The sequence below is a fragment of the Oikopleura dioica genome, chromosome 1 (genome assembly GCF_907165135.1).
Source record: "Oikopleura dioica chromosome 1, OKI2018_I68_1.0, whole genome shotgun sequence".
NCBI lineage: Eukaryota > Metazoa > Chordata > Appendicularia > Copelata > Oikopleuridae > Oikopleura > Oikopleura dioica.
In genome coordinates, this window is record NC_137291.1 from 6,442,933 (window position 1) to 6,461,170 (window position 18,238).

General features: G+C 42.5%; 5 protein-coding genes across 6 annotated transcripts; 2 read left to right on the forward strand and 3 right to left on the reverse strand.

The window, feature by feature from the left end:
* Nucleotides 1–41: 41 nt before the first annotated feature.
* On the reverse strand, nucleotides 42–2,433 carry LOC145702243 (uncharacterized). The gene is made up of 3 exons (XM_081779462.1): nucleotides 2,014–2,433; nucleotides 1,431–1,963; nucleotides 42–1,386 (listed from the first exon to the last, which is right to left on the reverse strand). Exons 1-3 carry the CDS (start codon nucleotides 2,332–2,334, stop codon nucleotides 126–128), a joined length of 2,115 nt encoding a protein of 704 aa, XP_081635588.1. The 5' UTR covers nucleotides 2,335–2,433; the 3' UTR covers nucleotides 42–125.
* A 572-nt stretch (nucleotides 2,434–3,005) lies between these two features.
* Nucleotides 3,006–7,114, reverse strand: LOC145695920 (catenin beta-like). Of its 2 annotated transcripts, XM_081772969.1 has the most exons (7): nucleotides 6,843–7,114; nucleotides 6,243–6,482; nucleotides 4,788–6,147; nucleotides 4,520–4,704; nucleotides 4,409–4,468; nucleotides 4,278–4,329; nucleotides 3,818–4,038 (listed from the first exon to the last, which is right to left on the reverse strand). In XM_081772969.1, exons 1-7 carry the CDS (start codon nucleotides 6,888–6,890, stop codon nucleotides 3,833–3,835), a joined length of 2,151 nt encoding a protein of 716 aa, XP_081629095.1. In that variant the 5' UTR covers nucleotides 6,891–7,114; the 3' UTR covers nucleotides 3,818–3,832. The 2 variants fall into 2 exon arrangements, with proteins under 2 accessions (XP_081629096.1, XP_081629095.1); XM_081772970.1 differs by lacking the exons at nucleotides 3,818–4,038; nucleotides 4,278–4,329 and adding an exon at nucleotides 3,006–3,302 and having other exon boundaries at nucleotides 6,843–7,111.
* A 2,349-nt stretch (nucleotides 7,115–9,463) lies between these two features.
* Nucleotides 9,464–10,119, forward strand: LOC145711817 (uncharacterized). Its single transcript, XM_081789506.1, has 2 exons — nucleotides 9,464–9,784; nucleotides 9,828–10,119. The coding sequence occupies exons 1-2, from the start codon at nucleotides 9,465–9,467 to the stop codon at nucleotides 10,117–10,119; spliced, it is 612 nt and encodes a 203-aa protein (XP_081645632.1). The 5' UTR covers nucleotide 9,464.
* A 2,840-nt stretch (nucleotides 10,120–12,959) lies between these two features.
* Nucleotides 12,960–14,744, forward strand: LOC145695465 (uncharacterized). The gene is made up of 5 exons (XM_081772450.1): nucleotides 12,960–13,381; nucleotides 13,550–13,641; nucleotides 13,731–13,880; nucleotides 13,926–13,995; nucleotides 14,075–14,744. The coding sequence occupies exons 1-5, from the start codon at nucleotides 13,072–13,074 to the stop codon at nucleotides 14,152–14,154; spliced, it is 702 nt and encodes a 233-aa protein (XP_081628576.1). The 5' UTR covers nucleotides 12,960–13,071; the 3' UTR covers nucleotides 14,155–14,744.
* Nucleotides 14,745–15,304: 560 nt separating this feature from the next.
* Nucleotides 15,305–17,830, reverse strand: LOC145711818 (uncharacterized). The gene is made up of 4 exons (XM_081789507.1): nucleotides 17,783–17,830; nucleotides 17,277–17,708; nucleotides 16,694–17,226; nucleotides 15,305–16,649 (listed from the first exon to the last, which is right to left on the reverse strand). Exons 1-4 carry the CDS (start codon nucleotides 17,828–17,830, stop codon nucleotides 15,389–15,391), a joined length of 2,274 nt encoding a protein of 757 aa, XP_081645633.1. The 3' UTR covers nucleotides 15,305–15,388.
* Between the last annotated feature and the right edge of the window lie 408 nt (nucleotides 17,831–18,238).

The following is an 18,238-nucleotide window of genomic DNA, read 5'->3' on the forward strand; positions in this document are numbered from 1 at the left end:
CTTCAAGAAAATCAAACCGTTTTTTTGCATGCTAAGTGTATTGAGAAAAGCAAAAGAAGTATCGCCTAAATAAGTGACAATTTGTGTAACGTGTTTTCGTGAAGATCGTGTTCCTATTCCAAAGCTCAAGAATTTTGAAGATTGTCCATTGTATCGAATATCCAGTCAACATAATTGGAGACTTTAGCGTAAATTCCTGGAAAGTTCGGAGCAGCGCAGCCGAAACCCCAAGAAACAACACCGTAAACAACGGGTTTTCCAAAAGCTTCGCAGACCAAGGGTCCTCCAGAGTCGCCCTGGCAGGAATCCTTCCCTCCGTCAGTTTGTCCATCGCCATCAAAATCTGGGATTCCAGCGCAAAACTGCGTTTCCCAAGTTGTTGGCTCGAAACTTATCATATTCGTTGCCTCACAGTACTCGTTAGAAAATGTGTAAACGCCGACTTCATTCAAAAGATGCGATGGCTCGTTACCAGCCCCATAACCTGCAACCTTGCAGTAAGATCCGTCGGCAACATGGTCTGCTGGAAGACATGCTGGGGATATCTTCGATGCGCATGTTTCTGGGCCCTCAGGGCCGTACTGATTGATGAGCGACTGCTTGACATTGGGAATTTTCAGAAGACAGATGTCATGAGGAGTTCCAGTCTCGTCAGTACTGTTGAAATCAAAACGATCGTAATCTTCGTGAATCTTGAAGTTTTGCAATTCAAGGTCCAAACTGCAAGGTTCAACCCGGTCGATGACTGAGACTCCTAAAAGCACAAGGGCATCATCTATATTTGTACCGAAACAACAGTGCGCAGCAGTCAGTACAAAATCGTGAGAGCCATCTTCAAACATTGTGATCAATGTCCCTCCGCAGGAGAAATCAAAGTTCGCGTAATAAGGATGCGCATCGATCGGCACATCTGTTCCGCCGACGATTTTTGTAAGAGGCTCGCTCTCGATTGGTTCAAGAGGAGTTTCACAAGTCATGTTTTTCCAAGATGGCTGCTCGAAAGTCGCATTTGGGAAGATTCCAGGACCAGTGGGAAGCGGAGAAGAGTCAGTTGTCGACGTTTCGGTTGGTTCTGTCACAGGAGGTGGAGTGAGAACAAAGCTCTCCATTTCGTTCGCGTCAACAAAACTGACACTGATTAAATCGTCAACCTCAGCGCAAAGGCCCCAATTGTAGTCAAGCACGCCTTTGAGAACAGGATAGTCATCGACGAGGCAGATGAGCCCTCCGCCAGTATCACCAAGGCAAGTCTTTGCTGGGTCATTTTCGTCGATTGATTTGAATTCTCCATCCAAATAGATTAGAACCGCATCACGGAGAACCGTCGCTTGCTCGGGCACGAACTCAATGTAGTCACCAAGGCCAGCTATATAGCAGCTTGTTCCACTAAAAATTATTAAGACAAAAATTCAACCCAAGATTTAACTTACTCTTCCAACTCCACATCTGATAAGCAAGCTGGCTCAAAACACGATCCGCCAGCACAAGAATCGGGTGCGTTGTCAATCAGATTCGGAACCCTGACCATGCATTGTCTGGTTTCAGATAGAATTCCATTTCGATACTCGATGGGATTGATTATGTATTCATCGTTGTCGGGGTATTCCAAGTCATAAGCGCCAATATGGATGTTGAATCGGGACATATCAAAGTAGCAGCACCACGAGTCTGTCACAAGCCAATCGTCAGAACCGTCCTCGTATTTTGTCAAAATTGTCAAGCCGCAGTTTTCGGTCTCATCAAAGCCCGTCTTCTCGCTCCAAGCAAACCAGGGGTATCTTCCCTTTTTCGTTTCTTGTCCACCAGCGATTTTCGAAGAACTTCCAGGGCTTGAACAAGTTTTCGTCTTCGGCATGGATAGGGGTGGAAACTCGAAAGTTTCCTCCCAATCGATCGGCTCTTTGTAGAGTGAATGGAGCATACATTTGGTGTAGTCTTCGTTGTTGGTTTCTTCATCGATTTGCTAAAAATTGAATTAAGGCTTGGCTGGTTTTGAAAGAGCTTGATTCTCACCTTGGTCATGAAATAATAATTAGCTTTTGTCACGCATTCTTCCACTGCTTCAAAGTCGTGCTGATCTTCATTGAAATTCACCTCCATCAGCAAAGAGTCACCATTCTCATTCTTCAGTTCTCGTTGTTGATATCGTCGAGAAAACTGGAGAAAAACACTTTCTTTCGTCCCATGTCTTTCTTTTTTCGGCGTTTGATGTCCGATGAACTGACTTTCGTAGACATCAAGTTGGAGGTCAGAAAATGAAACATGTAGATCTTGCAAGTGGAGATGATGGTCAGTGACGAACTCGCCGCAGTTGGAAATTTTGAAGCGAACCATTCCGACGTAATCCTCCTCTGCTGGCAGCCTTGTTTTCCCTTTGAAGTCGACTGAGTAGAGAACAGAACCATATTTTCGACTGATCACCCTGGTCTTTGTCTTTGTCGCTTGCTTAGATTGGATTTAAGCATGTCCGACAAAAATTTTCTTGTAAATTATCAGACGTTAATTCCTTTCCTTAAAACCGTTGCACTTCTTTTTGCATTTGACTGACGATCCGAAAGCTGCTCCATTGTCCGGGTCACAGCCTTGCTTGAGCTTTGGAAACTCGCAGTAGCTGACTGGCTGGGATGATTCTGTTGGGCTGAATGAAGTTGTTGATGTAGCAGACGTGGAGATAATAGTTGTCGAGTGAAACGCACTCGTAGTCAAAAAGAAGGAAGAAAGTAACTTCATCTCTTCTCGAGCGACTCTCGTTCTGACCGCACCCGAACTTTTGCCGTCGTTTTTAAGTGCTTCATGGCTTTGACGAAGTTTAGCAGAAGAAAGAAAATCTTTAATGAACTATTCTGCGGTTTACGGAGATTGATCTTGATATTGTATCCATCGCATTGTATTTGTTTCATGATGTGCGCATGAAAGAACGATGACCTTTGGGAGGTCTTTCTTTTTTTGCTGACCTGTCATCTTGAAATTCTTACAAATAGATGAACCAACAACTTTTACGGAGTGCAACATGTTTTAATTAAACGCTTGTACGGTCAAAACAGTAAAGAAAAGAATGCTTAGTACGCTTTGATTTTTCGGGGAAAAAGAAAGAGGGAAAGTTAGGTCAAACATTGGTGAAGGAAACAGGGATTTTTCTAAGGAAATGACATGTCGATTTTGGCTTAGATGTCAGTATCGTGCCAACCGTTGAGTTGTTGGTCGGGAGTTTGGTGGCCAGAGCGCGACATTTGAGTCATCGCGGTCGGAGATCGGTGCTCAGAGGGGAGGAGGGATGTTCCTTCGTCGTGGTAGGTCGTCACCTGAACTTGTTTTAAATGCTTGTATAATTTTAAAGAATGGAGGGAGAGGTTAGTTAGAAATCAAAGGAGGAAAGAAAGGAGTTAGAGAAAGGAGGATAAATCTGGATCCAATCAAGCCAATAATCAAATCGCTCAAATCTTGTTGTTATTGAACCTCGGATTTCTGAGCCGCAATAGAAATCATTTCAATATCCGCTTCAGTGAAAACTGTGATGTGCTTTGAATTGTTTGTGGTACTCATTTTTCGTTGAAAACAAGGAAGAAAACCAGGAAGAATTGCAGAATTCTCTTTCAACAAAATTGCCTATTCAAATTCTCATCAATTTCCATTTTCGCTTGTTTTTCTGGCGGCGAGCTTCTAGGCTTGGGAACTGCCGAGGATCTTCCGGAAGCACGAGCGGAAGCATGAGTCGATGCTCGGAGAGTTTGAGGGAGGGAAGCCTTGCTCATTCGGCTGGGAGACTCGCGCACGAACGAGGTGTTTTCAATTCCACTTTCTGGTTTTGGAGTCACTTGAGCTACTTGTTGGTTCAACAATATGACAATAAATCTTTTGAGCTCCTTTTCTTCATTTGAACCTTCCCTGAAACCTTGGGCTTGCTTTTCGCAGCTTCGAGTCTGGCAATTTCTTCATCAATATTCCTCTCTGCCTCCTTTTGCTTCTCCACAGCAATTTCATATTCTCTCATTTGCTTTTCATATTCTTCTCCAGCGGCCTTGACGGCTTTTTCTGCAGCTTTCTTTCCAAATTCATTCAAAAATCAGTGCCAAAATATAAATCTGTGATACGTGCACTTGTTTTTCCGTGTTTTTTTTTTATGAGAAAATTAAAATTTAATCGAAAATTAAAATTTAATCGATAATCGAAATTCTGTAGAGAGCTTTCTCAGAATCTTGGTCAAAATTAATCTCAGACTAAGATTTGTGATCCGTGCTCTTGCTTTTCCGTGATTTTTTTAATGATCATTTTTGAACATGCCTGGGCGTCAACCATTCCGAAAATGGGACGTGTTGTGCGGAAAATAGCCTAGTGGAAGTGAAAAAGAAAGGAAAAGAAGAAGGAAGATACAAGAAGTAGGAGAAGGAAGATTGAAAGATTAATTTACCTCGTCGTTGTTGTAGTGATCGTCCAAATCCTCTGGTCGGAAGAGCGAGTTTGTCAGCTCCTGTGAAAGTTGTATCGTTATCACTTTGTTTTCATCCAATTTCGTTTTTACCTGGGAGAGTCGTTTACGGATATCGTGGGGCTTATCTTCAGACATTCGGTACATCGTGGCAGCGGCATAGGTGGCGACGCACTCGTTTGCAGAGTGAAGGAGGGGTTGGAGGATAACAGTGGCGTTTTGAGCTTCGATTTGGTCGGCAGCTTCCTTATCAGTTGCGAGTTCGCACAAAAGACCAGCTAGAAAATTTATTGTAAATTTGAAACTACGTTTTTTGAAACATCTTAGAGAATGTCTTTCTTGAGAAAGCATATGATCTTACCTGCGCTTCGCTGCATATTCCCATTCGGAGAAGACAGGAATCGAACAACAGTTGGAATCACATTGGATTGTCGGATGAGCTGTCGATTCATTGGATCTCGCGCCAAGACGTGAAGTGCGCCAGTGGAACCTTCCGCTACATCTTCCGGGACAACTCCATCTTCGTCGTCATCTCGGTAGCCGCGGGACATCTCCCCGTCCGCTCGGAAAAGCAGCTCAATCAATTTCGGAATCGCTCCTGCGTCACGAAGATATTGCTGGTTTGCAGATCCGATGCCCAAGTTTCGGCAGAGGCCAATAACTGCCTTGACGAGTGGGTAGTGAGAGTCAGGGCCAAGGAGCTTCACGAGCGTTGGAATTCCATGTCGAACAGCTTCCTGTGCCGCCTTTGCTTGCTCATGTCGCGATGTCAAATGTCGCAGCGCGCAAATGGCCGGTTCGGTGATGTCATCCCGCTCGACAGCTTGGAGCATCGTTTGAACAAGCGCCTGGACACCGCCAAAGTGGCAAACGAGGGCTTTGTTTCTCGCATTGTTGCAGGTCAAGTTTGAGAGGATTCCAACGCAGCACATGACGATTCCGACATCGTTCGATTCCAAAAGCCGAACAGATCGCTGGAGCAAATCATCCAATCCTTCTTCCTTGGTCGCTTGATCAGAGAGATTTCGAAGCGTCCAGAGACAGTTCATAACGACTCTGTTGGATGGATTATCCAACATTGCGCCGAGAATGTTCATTCCATTGCACTCGATAATCACTTGTTTATTCGAGGTCTCGACAGAAAGGACCTTCAACAAACGACACGTGGTAAATAGAAGCTTTTCATAATCGGCATTGTGCTGGAGAATGCGAATAAGCTGCTGGGTTCCGTGCTTTGAGACGATAATGAGCTTCGATTCTTGGTGCTGAAAGGAGAGCATTTCCAAGCAATCAGTTAAAAGAGCGAGCATTCGAAGTGGAGCATTGTCCTTTGAGAGCAAATCGACCATCTTTTGGACTCCACCAGCCAATCGGACGGCTCGTTTGGCGTCGTCTCCCTGGTGTTGGAGGATGTTGTGGAGTGTGGTGAGGGAGTAATGGACCACTTTTTCGACGGGCGAAGAGAGCATCTTGACAAGAGCGGGAATTCCACCGGATCGGAAAATCGACAAGAGACCCTTTTTCGATCCAGAAATCGCTGTCAAAGTACCAGCCAAGGCCTTGACGGTTTCAGGGTCGTCGTTGGTCGTGAGGACCTTGACGATGGCGGGGATGAGATCGGGACTTTCAATGAGCGCATGTCGCGGGGCTTCTTTTTTCGCAAGTTGGAAAACGGTGCCAGCTGCTTGTCGAGCGACGCCGCGGTCAGGATCTTGCAACAGCTTTTTATTGGGTTGTCAATTTGAATTTGAAAGACGCAGAAAAAAAGATGCAGCAAGTAGACTTTCAAAGTCGTAATTTATTAATGAACCCTTGCCTTAATTAGTTCCGGAATGGCAATGGCGGTTACATCGACATCATCCTTGTAGTGGATCAGCATGACAATGGCCTCCTTGAGCAGTTGGCTCGGCTGGGCAAGCTTTTGAACACAGGTGGCCTCTCCAGTTTCGTACTGAGTCGAAACAAAGCTCGATCCGTCGTCAAGAGTTTCGGGAAACATGGCAGCCCGGATCCGATCCGCTCGTGTTCTCACCATGTCTCTGTTTAGGTCAGAAACCTAAATTGGAAAATTTCAAAAAGGTCAAAATGGATATTTTTAAATCTGTGTGAAAATGGTCACGGGTGAGGGAACTCGTGCGCGGGGCTTCGAAAGATGAAACTAATTAACGGCAATTTGAGCTTGATTGATGGAGAATTTTGAATAAACGAAAGGGGGGAGATTGTTTTAGAGCGAAATAAAGACCATAATGTCCCGATAAATATCATTTTTATTTAGTTTTTTTATCAAAAAATGAATGAAAAACGTAATCTATCCTCCTTTACAGCACGATGTGTACCGTCAATAATTTTTCTATTTAATAAATTAATTAAATCTCAATTCAAAAACAAACTTTTTGAAGAAGAAATATTGATTTACCTGTTCATTCGCATACTCATGTTGCCACTCTTCAAACACCTGTCCCATTGTTCTTCAATATTTACTGACAGCTTCTTCTGATTTCTCCTTCTGTAAATATACTTTCTATTTCGTAGCTAATTGAGCAAACTGAGGCTCCCTCTTTGAGCTTTTAGCGTGCGTGAATGGGGAGTAAGTGTCAAAACGCGCGGGAGCGAACCCAAAACTCGCTGTAGCTCTATCTATTGGCCAACTGTGGCTGCTATTGATCGCTCTGGGCAATGTTCGCCCGCTCAATGGGCCCGCGTAGTTTTGAATGATTCAACTCCCAACTCGTGCATAATCATCCTTCTCGATTTTAAAAGAGGCTCTGATCAATTTTTATGTATTGGTCATCAGATCAAAGGATAATCATCCTTCTTGACATTAAAAATAAGCTCTCATCAATTTTTGTTTACCGGGGAGGTTCTTTTATGATAATATTTTTTAGAAATTTATTTCTCGAGCATTATTTTAAAGTAGCGCTTTATTTTCATACGCAATAATCAATATCAACTTTCAAGGCGTCACTGAGGGTGATCCGTCTACGGCAAGCTTTGGAACGTCTTCATCGAAAAGTTGGAAAGAGGAGGCTTTAAGACAGGAGGTGGAGGAAGTTCTAGAGAGGGATCGCTCGTCTCTGGTGTATCTTCTATCGCTACGCTCTGTTGATCATCACCAAACTGGAATGGTTATGCATTTTCATACTGTAAGAGTGGTAAATTGCTCGTCAACTGCGGTCGGTATCGGAATCAAGGAAGAAAACAACTTTGTACAACTTTGTTGGTATATGTATCTAGGTATTGGTGTTTTATTTGAGCTTATTGCTCTTGACTCCTTGAGTGAAGAGTGAGCTGCATGCATAGAAAAGAAGCAGTACCGGTTGTTATCAGTTTGGTTAGGTAAGCGCTCACAGACAGAGTAGATGCAATGACTGACTGTGACGAGAGCTAACACTCACATATACTCTTCTTCCGACTCGTAGTCGGTGCTTCTCGATCTATTCATTTCAGAGGCGATTGTGGTTGCGGAGTAATCTGAGTTCGGAACAGAAACGTAGCTCAAACGATCGTCTTGATCTGAAAAATGTAAAAGTAGACCTGTGGAAAGAAGTAGGCCGCGGACGTAAAAATCTATCACCACCATCGGAGCTTCGTATTGGATCATTCAAAAGCTCTTGGAAAAGGCTTTCTTATGGATAGATAAAAACATGGCCCTAACTCCTAGTAGTTTTGACCTTATATTTATTTCAAATAACTCGAAACTGGGAGTTTTATATAAGTTATAGGTATCACTTTATAGTATTCATATGACCCACATTTTCATTGCGTCGAAGATCTGGGCCAACTTGCGTCTAAATTAATCTATTTTTGATAATTCCAAACACGATGTGCCCCACAAGCATTTGACCTTAATTTCGAGAGAATATGATTATGGCTAAGCAAGTGCCCGTGTTTTTGCAATAAAGAGAGAAACATTGATAGTTGTCTTTTTAAACGAGTCAATTGGCACTTGAAGATCTAGTTCAGATCCTGTCTAAATTCATCTATGGGAGATTTCAAATTTTGCGGACGGGTAAAAAAAATTTTTTTCGTGGTATTTGGTGATTTAAGCCATTTGAAAGAAGTGATAAAAATGCCTTGTGAACGAGGCGAAAACAGGAACGAGCAGCTACAAAACGACCTCGAGATCAGGCGCTGAAAATAAGGCTCATCCCTAACCCGGAAATTTACGAAATTTAGATGTCGAAGTGTAAGGAGAAAAAAACCTAACCTAACGACCTAACCCTAACTGCATAATGCAGTTTCTTTCTAAAGATCAGTGAGTGCTTAAAATAGGTCACTGTATTGACCGAATCCCCCGGATCGAACTGTATTACAGTCGGAGTCCATAATAAGAGACTTTTTTTTCTCAAAATGTCGAAAATCAGCTGCAGTAAAAAATCAAATTTAAGGGGGAGGTGGTCGCTTTCTTGACTTTTTGAACAAGCATAATTAAAAAAATTTTAATTTCTTTAATTCTAATTTCAGGGGATAATAAAGGGTTAAATGAAGAAGTCAACGTGGAAAAATTTCAAAAAAAATTTTCGAAGATTGAAAAAATTTTCGTCGAAGTGGGCGTTACTCTTAACAAAGGTTACGGCCAAATCCTTAAAAATTGTGAAAATCTAACTGTCAAAAAACATTGTTTAAACGAGTACTAAGAAGCAAACGTGGAGAAAAAATTGGGTAGTTATGGTGATTTAGGTTGAAAAAGCCAATTTTTGGAGTTTTGTTTTGTTAAAAATTGTCATTTATCATTCACTTTTCAATTTTTCACATTGTGAAATTAGTGAACATTAGTAAATTTTCGAAAAACCGTACTACGTACGTCCCAGAAAAGACAATATTGTTATTGCTTTTTAAAAATAATAGAAAAAGATGAGTACTTTCGATGAGTTCGAAATAAATTTTGTTCCAAACAAGCATTTTTTGATTATCGAAATTTGTGTCTATCTGGTAGAGCGCTATGTTGCCCTCGCAAATTCTAGTTGAAGTAAAAACATGCTATGCTCTTTATAAACTCGGGCAAGACCAATTAATTATCAAAAATCCGAGCTCGAGAATGAAGCTTCTGAATTGTATTTTAGCTCAAATAGCTAGCGCCGGCTACTTCCAGCAGTACGCTTCGCTGACTGCCGAAGAACGAGAGAGTCGACGAGTCATTTGCGATGCAAAGATCGACGAGACTCAAGCTGCCTTTCCTATCGAGAACGGATCGTGGGCTTGTCCAGGCTATGGACAAACCAGATCCAAGGTCCGATGCCATCCAACTTGCGGCCAAGGCTTCCTTCCTGACTGGACAGAGAAGTCGATTTCAAAGCCGAAAAAAGATGCCGCCCGATTTATGGCTCGATGCGGGGACCCGGCTACGATCGTCAGAAAGTAAGTTTTCGATTTCAGAATCAATTTATATTTTTTAATTAAGAAATCTCCCGATCGGAATGGAGCTGAAATGTTCCGCCAAGCCTGCTCATCCATGCATTGCCAGAGCTGCGACGATTGCTATCTCGGACGGCAGACTAGAGCTTGCCAACGTGATCAACAAGAAACGAGCGAGCTACCAGGTTGTCTGCGAAGACGGAAGCGTCAGTGGTCGAGTTCACTGCTTCCAAGGAGTCTTCAACAATCCCAAATGGAACAGAGACGCATGGAAGAGCTCTTGTGTGGGAAAGACAACCACCGTTGTTTTGCCATCAAAAAAGGCGGGAGGAATTTAGATTCTGTTTTACGTAAAATCATTAAACTGAAATCCTCTGAAAATAAGTCCGAACGAACATTAATTAAATTTAACATTTGTGTAAGAAAAATTAAAGAAAGACTTTGAAAGTGGCTAAAAATGGGTCAGAGGCATTTCAGTAAAAAGCTTTTTTTTCTTGAAAAAGTCGTCAAAAAAAGCCTATTAACTGATTGATCTCCGCTCCATCTTGCTCCCGCGGGTGGCAAATTGGCTCAGCTCTTTTGGGGGCTTCTGTCAGAAGTCAGCAGCAGAACCAGCAGCTATTTGCACATTTGCTTGATCTTCCATCCAGTCATCGTTTCTTCTAACTGATTGTTTTCGCTTTAACCAACGTTAGGTCATTTTCCGGCATGAACGCTCTTTCCTTTGCGCCACACCCTTACCGCACTTCGGTATTGGTTGCGCTCCCTTATTCCTTAGCTGGATTTTTAGAAAGAAAAACATTTTCAAAAAAAAGGATAGTTCAATTTTCTAAAAGCCAAATGTCGATTGAAAAAATAGTTTTTCTTTCTATTACTTTTTTCGTCTTTTATCAATTTTTATCTCGAATGAGCGGCGACTGCTCATTTCAAAAAATGTTTTTTCAAGTCGAGTCAAGAAGCTGCTCATTTTGGCGACGCCTGTGAAAATACGAGCACGCTTCTAACGCTCCGGAAAAAGGCTCAACAAGTGAAAATACAAGTGTCTCCCAAAATACAGCTGCCGCCATTCCCAAATAGGGCGAAATACGATCTCGTAAAAGTATAAGTGAAAATGAGCTGGCCCTGGTCAGCGAAAATCCTCAAGAAAGAGGATTTTATCAAGTTCATCACCGCAAAAGCGCCACAGCGTAAAATCGACGGCCGTTTTACCTGTCGATTTTTACGAGTTAAGCATAAGCCTTTTAGGGGCAACGTCGGCCCAGCCCTTCATCCCGTTGTTATTAAGGGTAGGGCGCCGTTTTTCGGCGAGGAAGGTAGTTTCTTGATGGAAAAAGGGGTATCTTTGATGATTTTTTGCCGGGGTTAGGGTTAGGGTTGATGCTCAATTTTTCGAAGGATTTTTCGTTGGAAAAAATTTTTAAGGATGAATTTTTTGTCGAAGTAGAACTGAAATTTATCGTGAAGTATTTGAAAAGCCGCGGACAACGGTGCCTAGCTCCGTTTGGGATAATCTGGCAAGTGGCCCTCTTCTCGGTAGTACTCATCGTGGGGTTGAGCGCGAAGGGTTTGTTGTGCCAACAGCGATTCTATAGATGCCTCGTGGAAAAGTCCTTTTTTTCAGCGATAGGAACTTCTAAGAAACATGTTTCAAAACAAGAGTTTACTCAGCAAACAACTTACAAAGTTGGAAATGACCATTTACACGGTTTAAAACGTCTATTTTTGGCTCAAAAAATGACAAATTTTCCAATTAAAACTACGAATAATGATTTAAATTGAAAAAAAGCTTCTTATTTGAGAAATTCTGTCATTTTTTGACCCAAAAATTGAAAAAAGCTTGAAAAAATTTCGCTTGGTAAATTGTTTTCGTTGAACCCTAGTAGTGCAAATAATGATAGAGCGTTTAAGATCGCTCCGTGCTCGTTATGAAGCTCGTTTCTTCGCCCTTAAATCACATGCTTGTTCGGCTCTTGGCCCGACAAGACTGACCTCTAATGTTCTCTCGTTGCGACATTTGTCGCTGAGGCTAGTTCTTACTCTTCCTCCGCGTTCAACAAATCAATTTCGACCGGCCAGTCGAGCGGTTTCGGAGTAGGGCGAAAGGAGCGTGTAGAGACGAACATGGGGACATTTCCGGGGCCTCTGTTATTAGCTAGAATTTCCAATTGCGACAATTCAATTTTCAATTAGTTGTCCAGCAAAATATTTAAAGGATTTTCCATGATGCGGGAAATGAATCGGTCTAAAAAATAACGTCAGGGTCTTGAAAGAGCTTTTCCTGAAAGCCGCGTAGCGGCTTTTTTTAAAACGAAGCCGCAGAGCGGCTTCGCCATAATTTTTTTCGTCATCTCTTTGAGATTTCGAAGCGGCTTCGTTTTTGGAAAAGCCGCTGCACGGCTTTCAATTGAAGCTCTCTAAAGTCAATGTCTTAAAAATGAACTTTTTTTCAACTGAATTCATAAAATGACTTGATTTCTACAATCTTGATTTTGCGGGGTGATCCTTTAACCCGAAAAAGACGGGTCTTCGTTCCGAGGGGGTGTCAGCCTCTCGTTGTCTAAAATTGGCCCCTGCTCCTTGCGGAATTTCGCCTGGCGAAGGTGATAATGTGCTCCTCCGAAACCACGAGACCGCGAAAATGAAAAAATGTCTTTTTCACGATTCGCAGCGGAGCAGATGGCTCCAGTGAGCCAGGTCACGTGTGGTCACTTATCCACACTCTAACGATGTCTGTGGCGCGATTAACTCTCTTCCTTCGTCTGATTTTACGTCAGCTGCCAAAAAATTGGCATTCCTCGGCTGCGCGAGACTCGATTTCAAAGAACCAAAAAACGAGACATTCGTCGCGATTTTTCTGTGTTGAATTCTTGATTGACGTGGCTGCGAAAATTGCCACTTGAAAGAAAAAAGAAAGAAATTGTCAATTTTCAACCCTCTGTCCAATACCCTCGTAAATTCAGCTCGCGGTTGTTTTGGGGCGAGTCTCAGGACTGGAATAGAGAGAGATACACGCATCTGGGATGGCACTACTCTTGAGCCAAGAGTCACGTGTGCCAACGCATCGGGCAAAATCCTTTTGATCGCTTTATCGCATTTGGAATTTAATACGCGCTAGTGCCATACAACCCCGCTTCATAATCATTTTTTCCTCAATTTTTTATATTGAAACTAACTTTTTATTTTCAGTCTTGAACGGAATCAAGTTCCGACGACAGGGAAAAGAGCCCAAGCCCGATTCTTTGGAGCGATTCAGAAAGGTGACCCGATCTGACAACGGTCACCTGACATGCATGGACGCCGACAAAATCCACAAAAAGCACAAGGGCGGAAACTCTCACCAAGAAGAAGAGCCCGCTCCCGGCATGCAAATGGACGTCGGTTTGGATGTCGAGCCGCTCCAGGAAATCATCTACCCGCGATACAATGGGCCCGACGCTCCCTTCCCAGATGCTCACATGGGAATCTTTTCTGAAGAAGTCGAGGAAGAGGAAGAGCAAGAAGTTACTCCACGACGAAATCCAATCTCGGAATTCAATCTGTCTTCTGTTGATCCAGTCAGTGGGGGTGTTGTTTCGACGGAATTTGAAGAGCCAGAAGAAGGTAATAATTAATTTTATGATTTTCTTATAAGGAACATACGTTCTGCTGGATTGGATAACAGCTGGTATGGGTCTTATTTAAATTCCATGAATCTAACAATCGATAAATTCATAAAGACACAAGTTGCATTATTATTCTGGTGTTTCATTTCTTCATTTTTCTTTCTAGATGAAGCCACAATGGTCCAACTCGTCGGAGAAATCCCAGAAGAACAACTCGTTCCCGCCAACTACGAAGAAGAAAGCTTGAGCCGAGAGGAGGTAAAAAATTTGAGCTAAATAAGTACTAAATAAAAATTAAAATTTTGATGTTTATGCAAAACTAACTCCTTCCTCATCAACTTATCTAGATCCGCCTCATCCGCCTCCGAAAGAAGTTTTTCGAGATGAAAAACGTCAAGATCGGCTGCTGCAACGGACAGGCTTACAATTCGCAGAAGCGATGCTGCTGCCGACGAGTTTCGTTTGATATGGACAAGAAATTCTGCTGCGCCATCAACGTACTTTTCAAAAAATGCCTTTTCAAAATTACTAAAATTTTTAAGGGTTGCGAAAGCTTCAAGATCATGAACAGAGGCAGCATTCAGGACTACAACGATTGTCTTTCTCTTGATGGTACGTTTTCAACGCAGTGATTTATCGATGCCTACACCCTTAATCCTCTTTTTGCGCCATTTTATCAACCATCTTTCAGGTCTCGTCGTGCAGGAATACGGTTACCAAGGTCAACGAGGACAGCCCAAGATCTTCGGAAACGACCGAAGCCGAAATTAAAACCCTTCCACCGAGCAGTATCCGGAAATGGACCACAACCAGGGCGTAAGAGGTGAAAATCAGTCGCAGTACAAAATTGACCCCTTGACTTGTTTTCCTTGAAGTCCTGTTTCGCGTCTCCTTTTCCGTAGTTTTATATTTTGCGCTTTCAAAAAAGACTTCTTCAATTTTCAAACAAAATCTCGCCGATTTTTTTTTATCTTTTATGCCACATTTTTTTTTTGTCTTTTTTTTTGTAAATTTGTTGTTTTAATTTTTAACTCATCGTCGCGGTCGACAAAATTTCGACCATCCACGATCATCACAAAATAAAACACGCGAGTACTATTTAAAAAAAAGAAAACCAACAACCCTGAATTTCCCAATCCCCCAAAAAACTACTTTTACTTTTTGATATAAGTTTTTCTTGTGTAAATATCGCGCCACTAAGAACATGAATCAAACATGGCAGAACGCACGTCTGTACAGAAGACCACAAGATGGTAGCAGCCGACAAAAAATAACGAAGAAAAAAAATGAAGAAAAAACTCATCTTCCACAAAAAACAGCTGCCGCTTTATTTCAATAAATTTCCTGTTTATACCTAAAAAGTTGCTTTCTATATTTTTTTTTGCATTCTTATTTTGAAACTTGTCCCTTTCGTATCATCGCTGAAGAAAATAGGAAGCAATAGTAAGCGACAAAAATAAAATTGACTTCCGCTTCCATCCGCATATAATCAAGGCTTCTGAGGGAGAGCAATACAGTGAGAAAGAAATGAGTGCAATTAATGATTTTTACGACAAGCTCCGCCCTGATCAAGTGACCAAATTCCGATCAATTTTGGACGATCTGAGAGGGGCCTACGACAACCTTGATTCTGCCCAGAAAGAGTTCTTCGAGTCGAAATACTCAGACGGTTCTGCTGCTGATTGCCCGGTGGTGAAGCTTATTGGTAATGCTGGAGCCTTCGATAAAGGTAAATTTTTATTTCGAATTAAAAATGTTTCTAAAAATTTAAATTCTCCCAGAAGCTACAACTGATGGTCAAAGCCATTTTTGTGTTCTTTTATAAAAGAAAAATTGTATCTTGAAAGAAAATATGCAATAAAATGAGCAAAATAAGACTTCAAGAAAATCAAACCGTTTTTTTTTTGCATGCTAAGTGTATTGAGAAAAGCAAAAGAAGTATCGCCTAAATAAGTGACAATTTGTGTAACGTGTTTTCGTGAAGATCGTGTTCCTATTCCAAAGCTCAAGAATTTTGAAGATTGTCCATTGTATCGAATATCCAGTCAACATAATTGGAGACTTTAGCGTAAATTCCTGGAAAGTTCGGAGCAGCGCAGCCGAAACCCCAAGAAACAACACCGTAAACAACGGGTTTTCCAAAAGCTTCGCAGACCAAGGGTCCTCCAGAGTCGCCCTGGCAGGAATCCTTCCCTCCGTCAGTTTGTCCATCGCCATCAAAATCTGGGATTCCAGCGCAAAACTGCGTTTCCCAAGTTGTTGGCTCGAAACTTATCATATTCGTTGCCTCACAGTACTCGTTAGAAAATGTGTAAACGCCGACTTCATTCAAAAGATGCGATGGCTCGTTACCAGCCCCATAACCTGCAACCTTGCAGTAAGATCCGTCGGCAACATGGTCTGCTGGAAGACATGCTGGGGATATCTTCGATGCGCATGTTTCTGGGCCCTCAGGGCCGTACTGATTGATGAGCGACTGCTTGACATTGGGAATTTTCAGAAGACAGATGTCATGAGGAGTTCCAGTCTCGTCAGTACTGTTGAAATCAAAACGATCGTAATCTTCGTGAATCTTGAAGTTTTGCAATTCAAGGTCCAAACTGCAAGGTTCAACCCGGTCGATGACTGAGACTCCTAAAAGCACAAGGGCATCATCTATATTTGTACCGAAACAACAGTGCGCAGCAGTCAGTACAAAATCGTGAGAGCCATCTTCAAACATTGTGATCAATGTCCCTCCGCAGGAGAAATCAAAGTTCGCGTAATAAGGATGCGCATCGATCGGCACATCTGTTCCGCCGACGATTTTTGTAAGAGGCTCGCTCTCGATTGGTTCAAGAGGAGTTTCACAAGTCATGTTTTTCCAAGATGGCTGCTCGAAAGTCGCATTTGGGAAGATTCCAGGACCAGTGGGAAGCGGAGAAGAGTCAGTTGTCGACGTTTCGGTTGGTTCTGTCACAGGAGGTGGAGTGAGAACAAAGCTCTCCATTTCGTTCGCGTCAACAAAACTGACACTGATTAAATCGTCAACCTCAGCGCAAAGGCCCCAATTGTAGTCAAGCACGCCTTTGAGAACAGGATAGTCATCGACGAGGCAGATGAGCCCTCCGCCAGTATCACCAAGGCAAGTCTTTGCTGGGTCATTTTCGTCGATTGATTTGAATTCTCCATCCAAATAGATTAGAACCGCATCACGGAGAACCGTCGCTTGCTCGGGCACGAACTCAATGTAGTCACCAAGGCCAGCTATATAGCAGCTTGTTCCACTAAAAATTATTAAGACAAAAATTCAACCCAAGATTTAACTTACTCTTCCAACTCCACATCTGATAAGCAAGCTGGCTCAAAACACGATCCGCCAGCACAAGAATCGGGTGCGTTGTCAATCAGATTCGGAACCCTGACCATGCATTGTCTGGTTTCAGATAGAATTCCATTTCGATACTCGATGGGATTGATTATGTATTCATCGTTGTCGGGGTATTCCAAGTCATAAGCGCCAATATGGATGTTGAATCGGGACATATCAAAGTAGCAGCACCACGAGTCTGTCACAAGCCAATCGTCAGAACCGTCCTCGTATTTTGTCAAAATTGTCAAGCCGCAGTTTTCGGTCTCATCAAAGCCCGTCTTCTCGCTCCAAGCAAACCAGGGGTATCTTCCCTTTTTCGTTTCTTGTCCACCAGCGATTTTCGAAGAACTTCCAGGGCTTGAACAAGTTTTCGTCTTCGGCATGGATAGGGGTGGAAACTCGAAAGTTTCCTCCCAATCGATCGGCTCTTTGTAGAGTGAATGGAGCATACATTTGGTGTAGTCTTCGTTGTTGGTTTCTTCATCGATTTGCTAAAAATTGAATTAAGGCTTGGCTGGTTTTGAAAGAGCTTGATTCTCACCTTGGTCATGAAATAATAATTAGCTTTTGTCACGCATTCTTCCACTGCTTCAAAGTCGTGCTGATCTTCATTGAAATTCACCTCCATCAGCAAAGAGTCACCATTCTCATTCTTCAGTTCTCGTTGTTGATATCGTCGAGAAAACTGGAGAAAAACACTTTCTTTCGTCCCATGTCTTTCTTTTTTCGGCGTTTGATGTCCGATGAACTGACTTTCGTAGACATCAAGTTGGAGGTCAGAAAATGAAACATGTAGATCTTGCAAGTGGAGATGATGGTCAGTGACGAACTCGCCGCAGTTGGAAATTTTGAAGCGAACCATTCCGACGTAATCCTCCTCTGCTGGCAGCCTTGTTTTCCCTTTGAAGTCGACTGAGTAGAGAACAGAACCATATTTTCGACTGATCACCCTGGTCTTTGTCTTTGTCGCTTGCTTAGATTGGATTTAAGCATGTCCGACAAAAATTTTCTTGTAAATTATCAGACGTTAATTCCTTTCCTTAAAACCGTTGCACTTCTTTTTGCATTTGACTGACGATCCGAAAGCTGCTCCATTGTCCGGGTCACAGCCTTGCTTGAGCTTTGGAAACTCGCAGTAGCTGACTGGCTGGGATGATTCTGTTGGGCTGAATGAAGTTGTTGATGTAGCAGACGTGGAGATAATAGTTGTCGAGTGAAACGCACTCGTAGTCAAAAAGAAGGAAGAAAGTAACTTCATCTCTTCTCGAGCGACTCTCGTTCTGACCGCACCCGAACTTTTGCCGTCGTTTTTAAGTGCTTCATGGCTTTGACGAAGTTTAGCAGAAGAAAGAAAATCTTTAATGAACTATTCTGCGGTTTACGGAGATTGATCTTGATATTGTATCCATCGCATTGTATTTGTTTCATGATGTGCGCATGAAAGAACGATGACCTTTGGGAGGTCTTTCTTTTTTTGCTGACCTGTCATCTTGAAATTCTTAC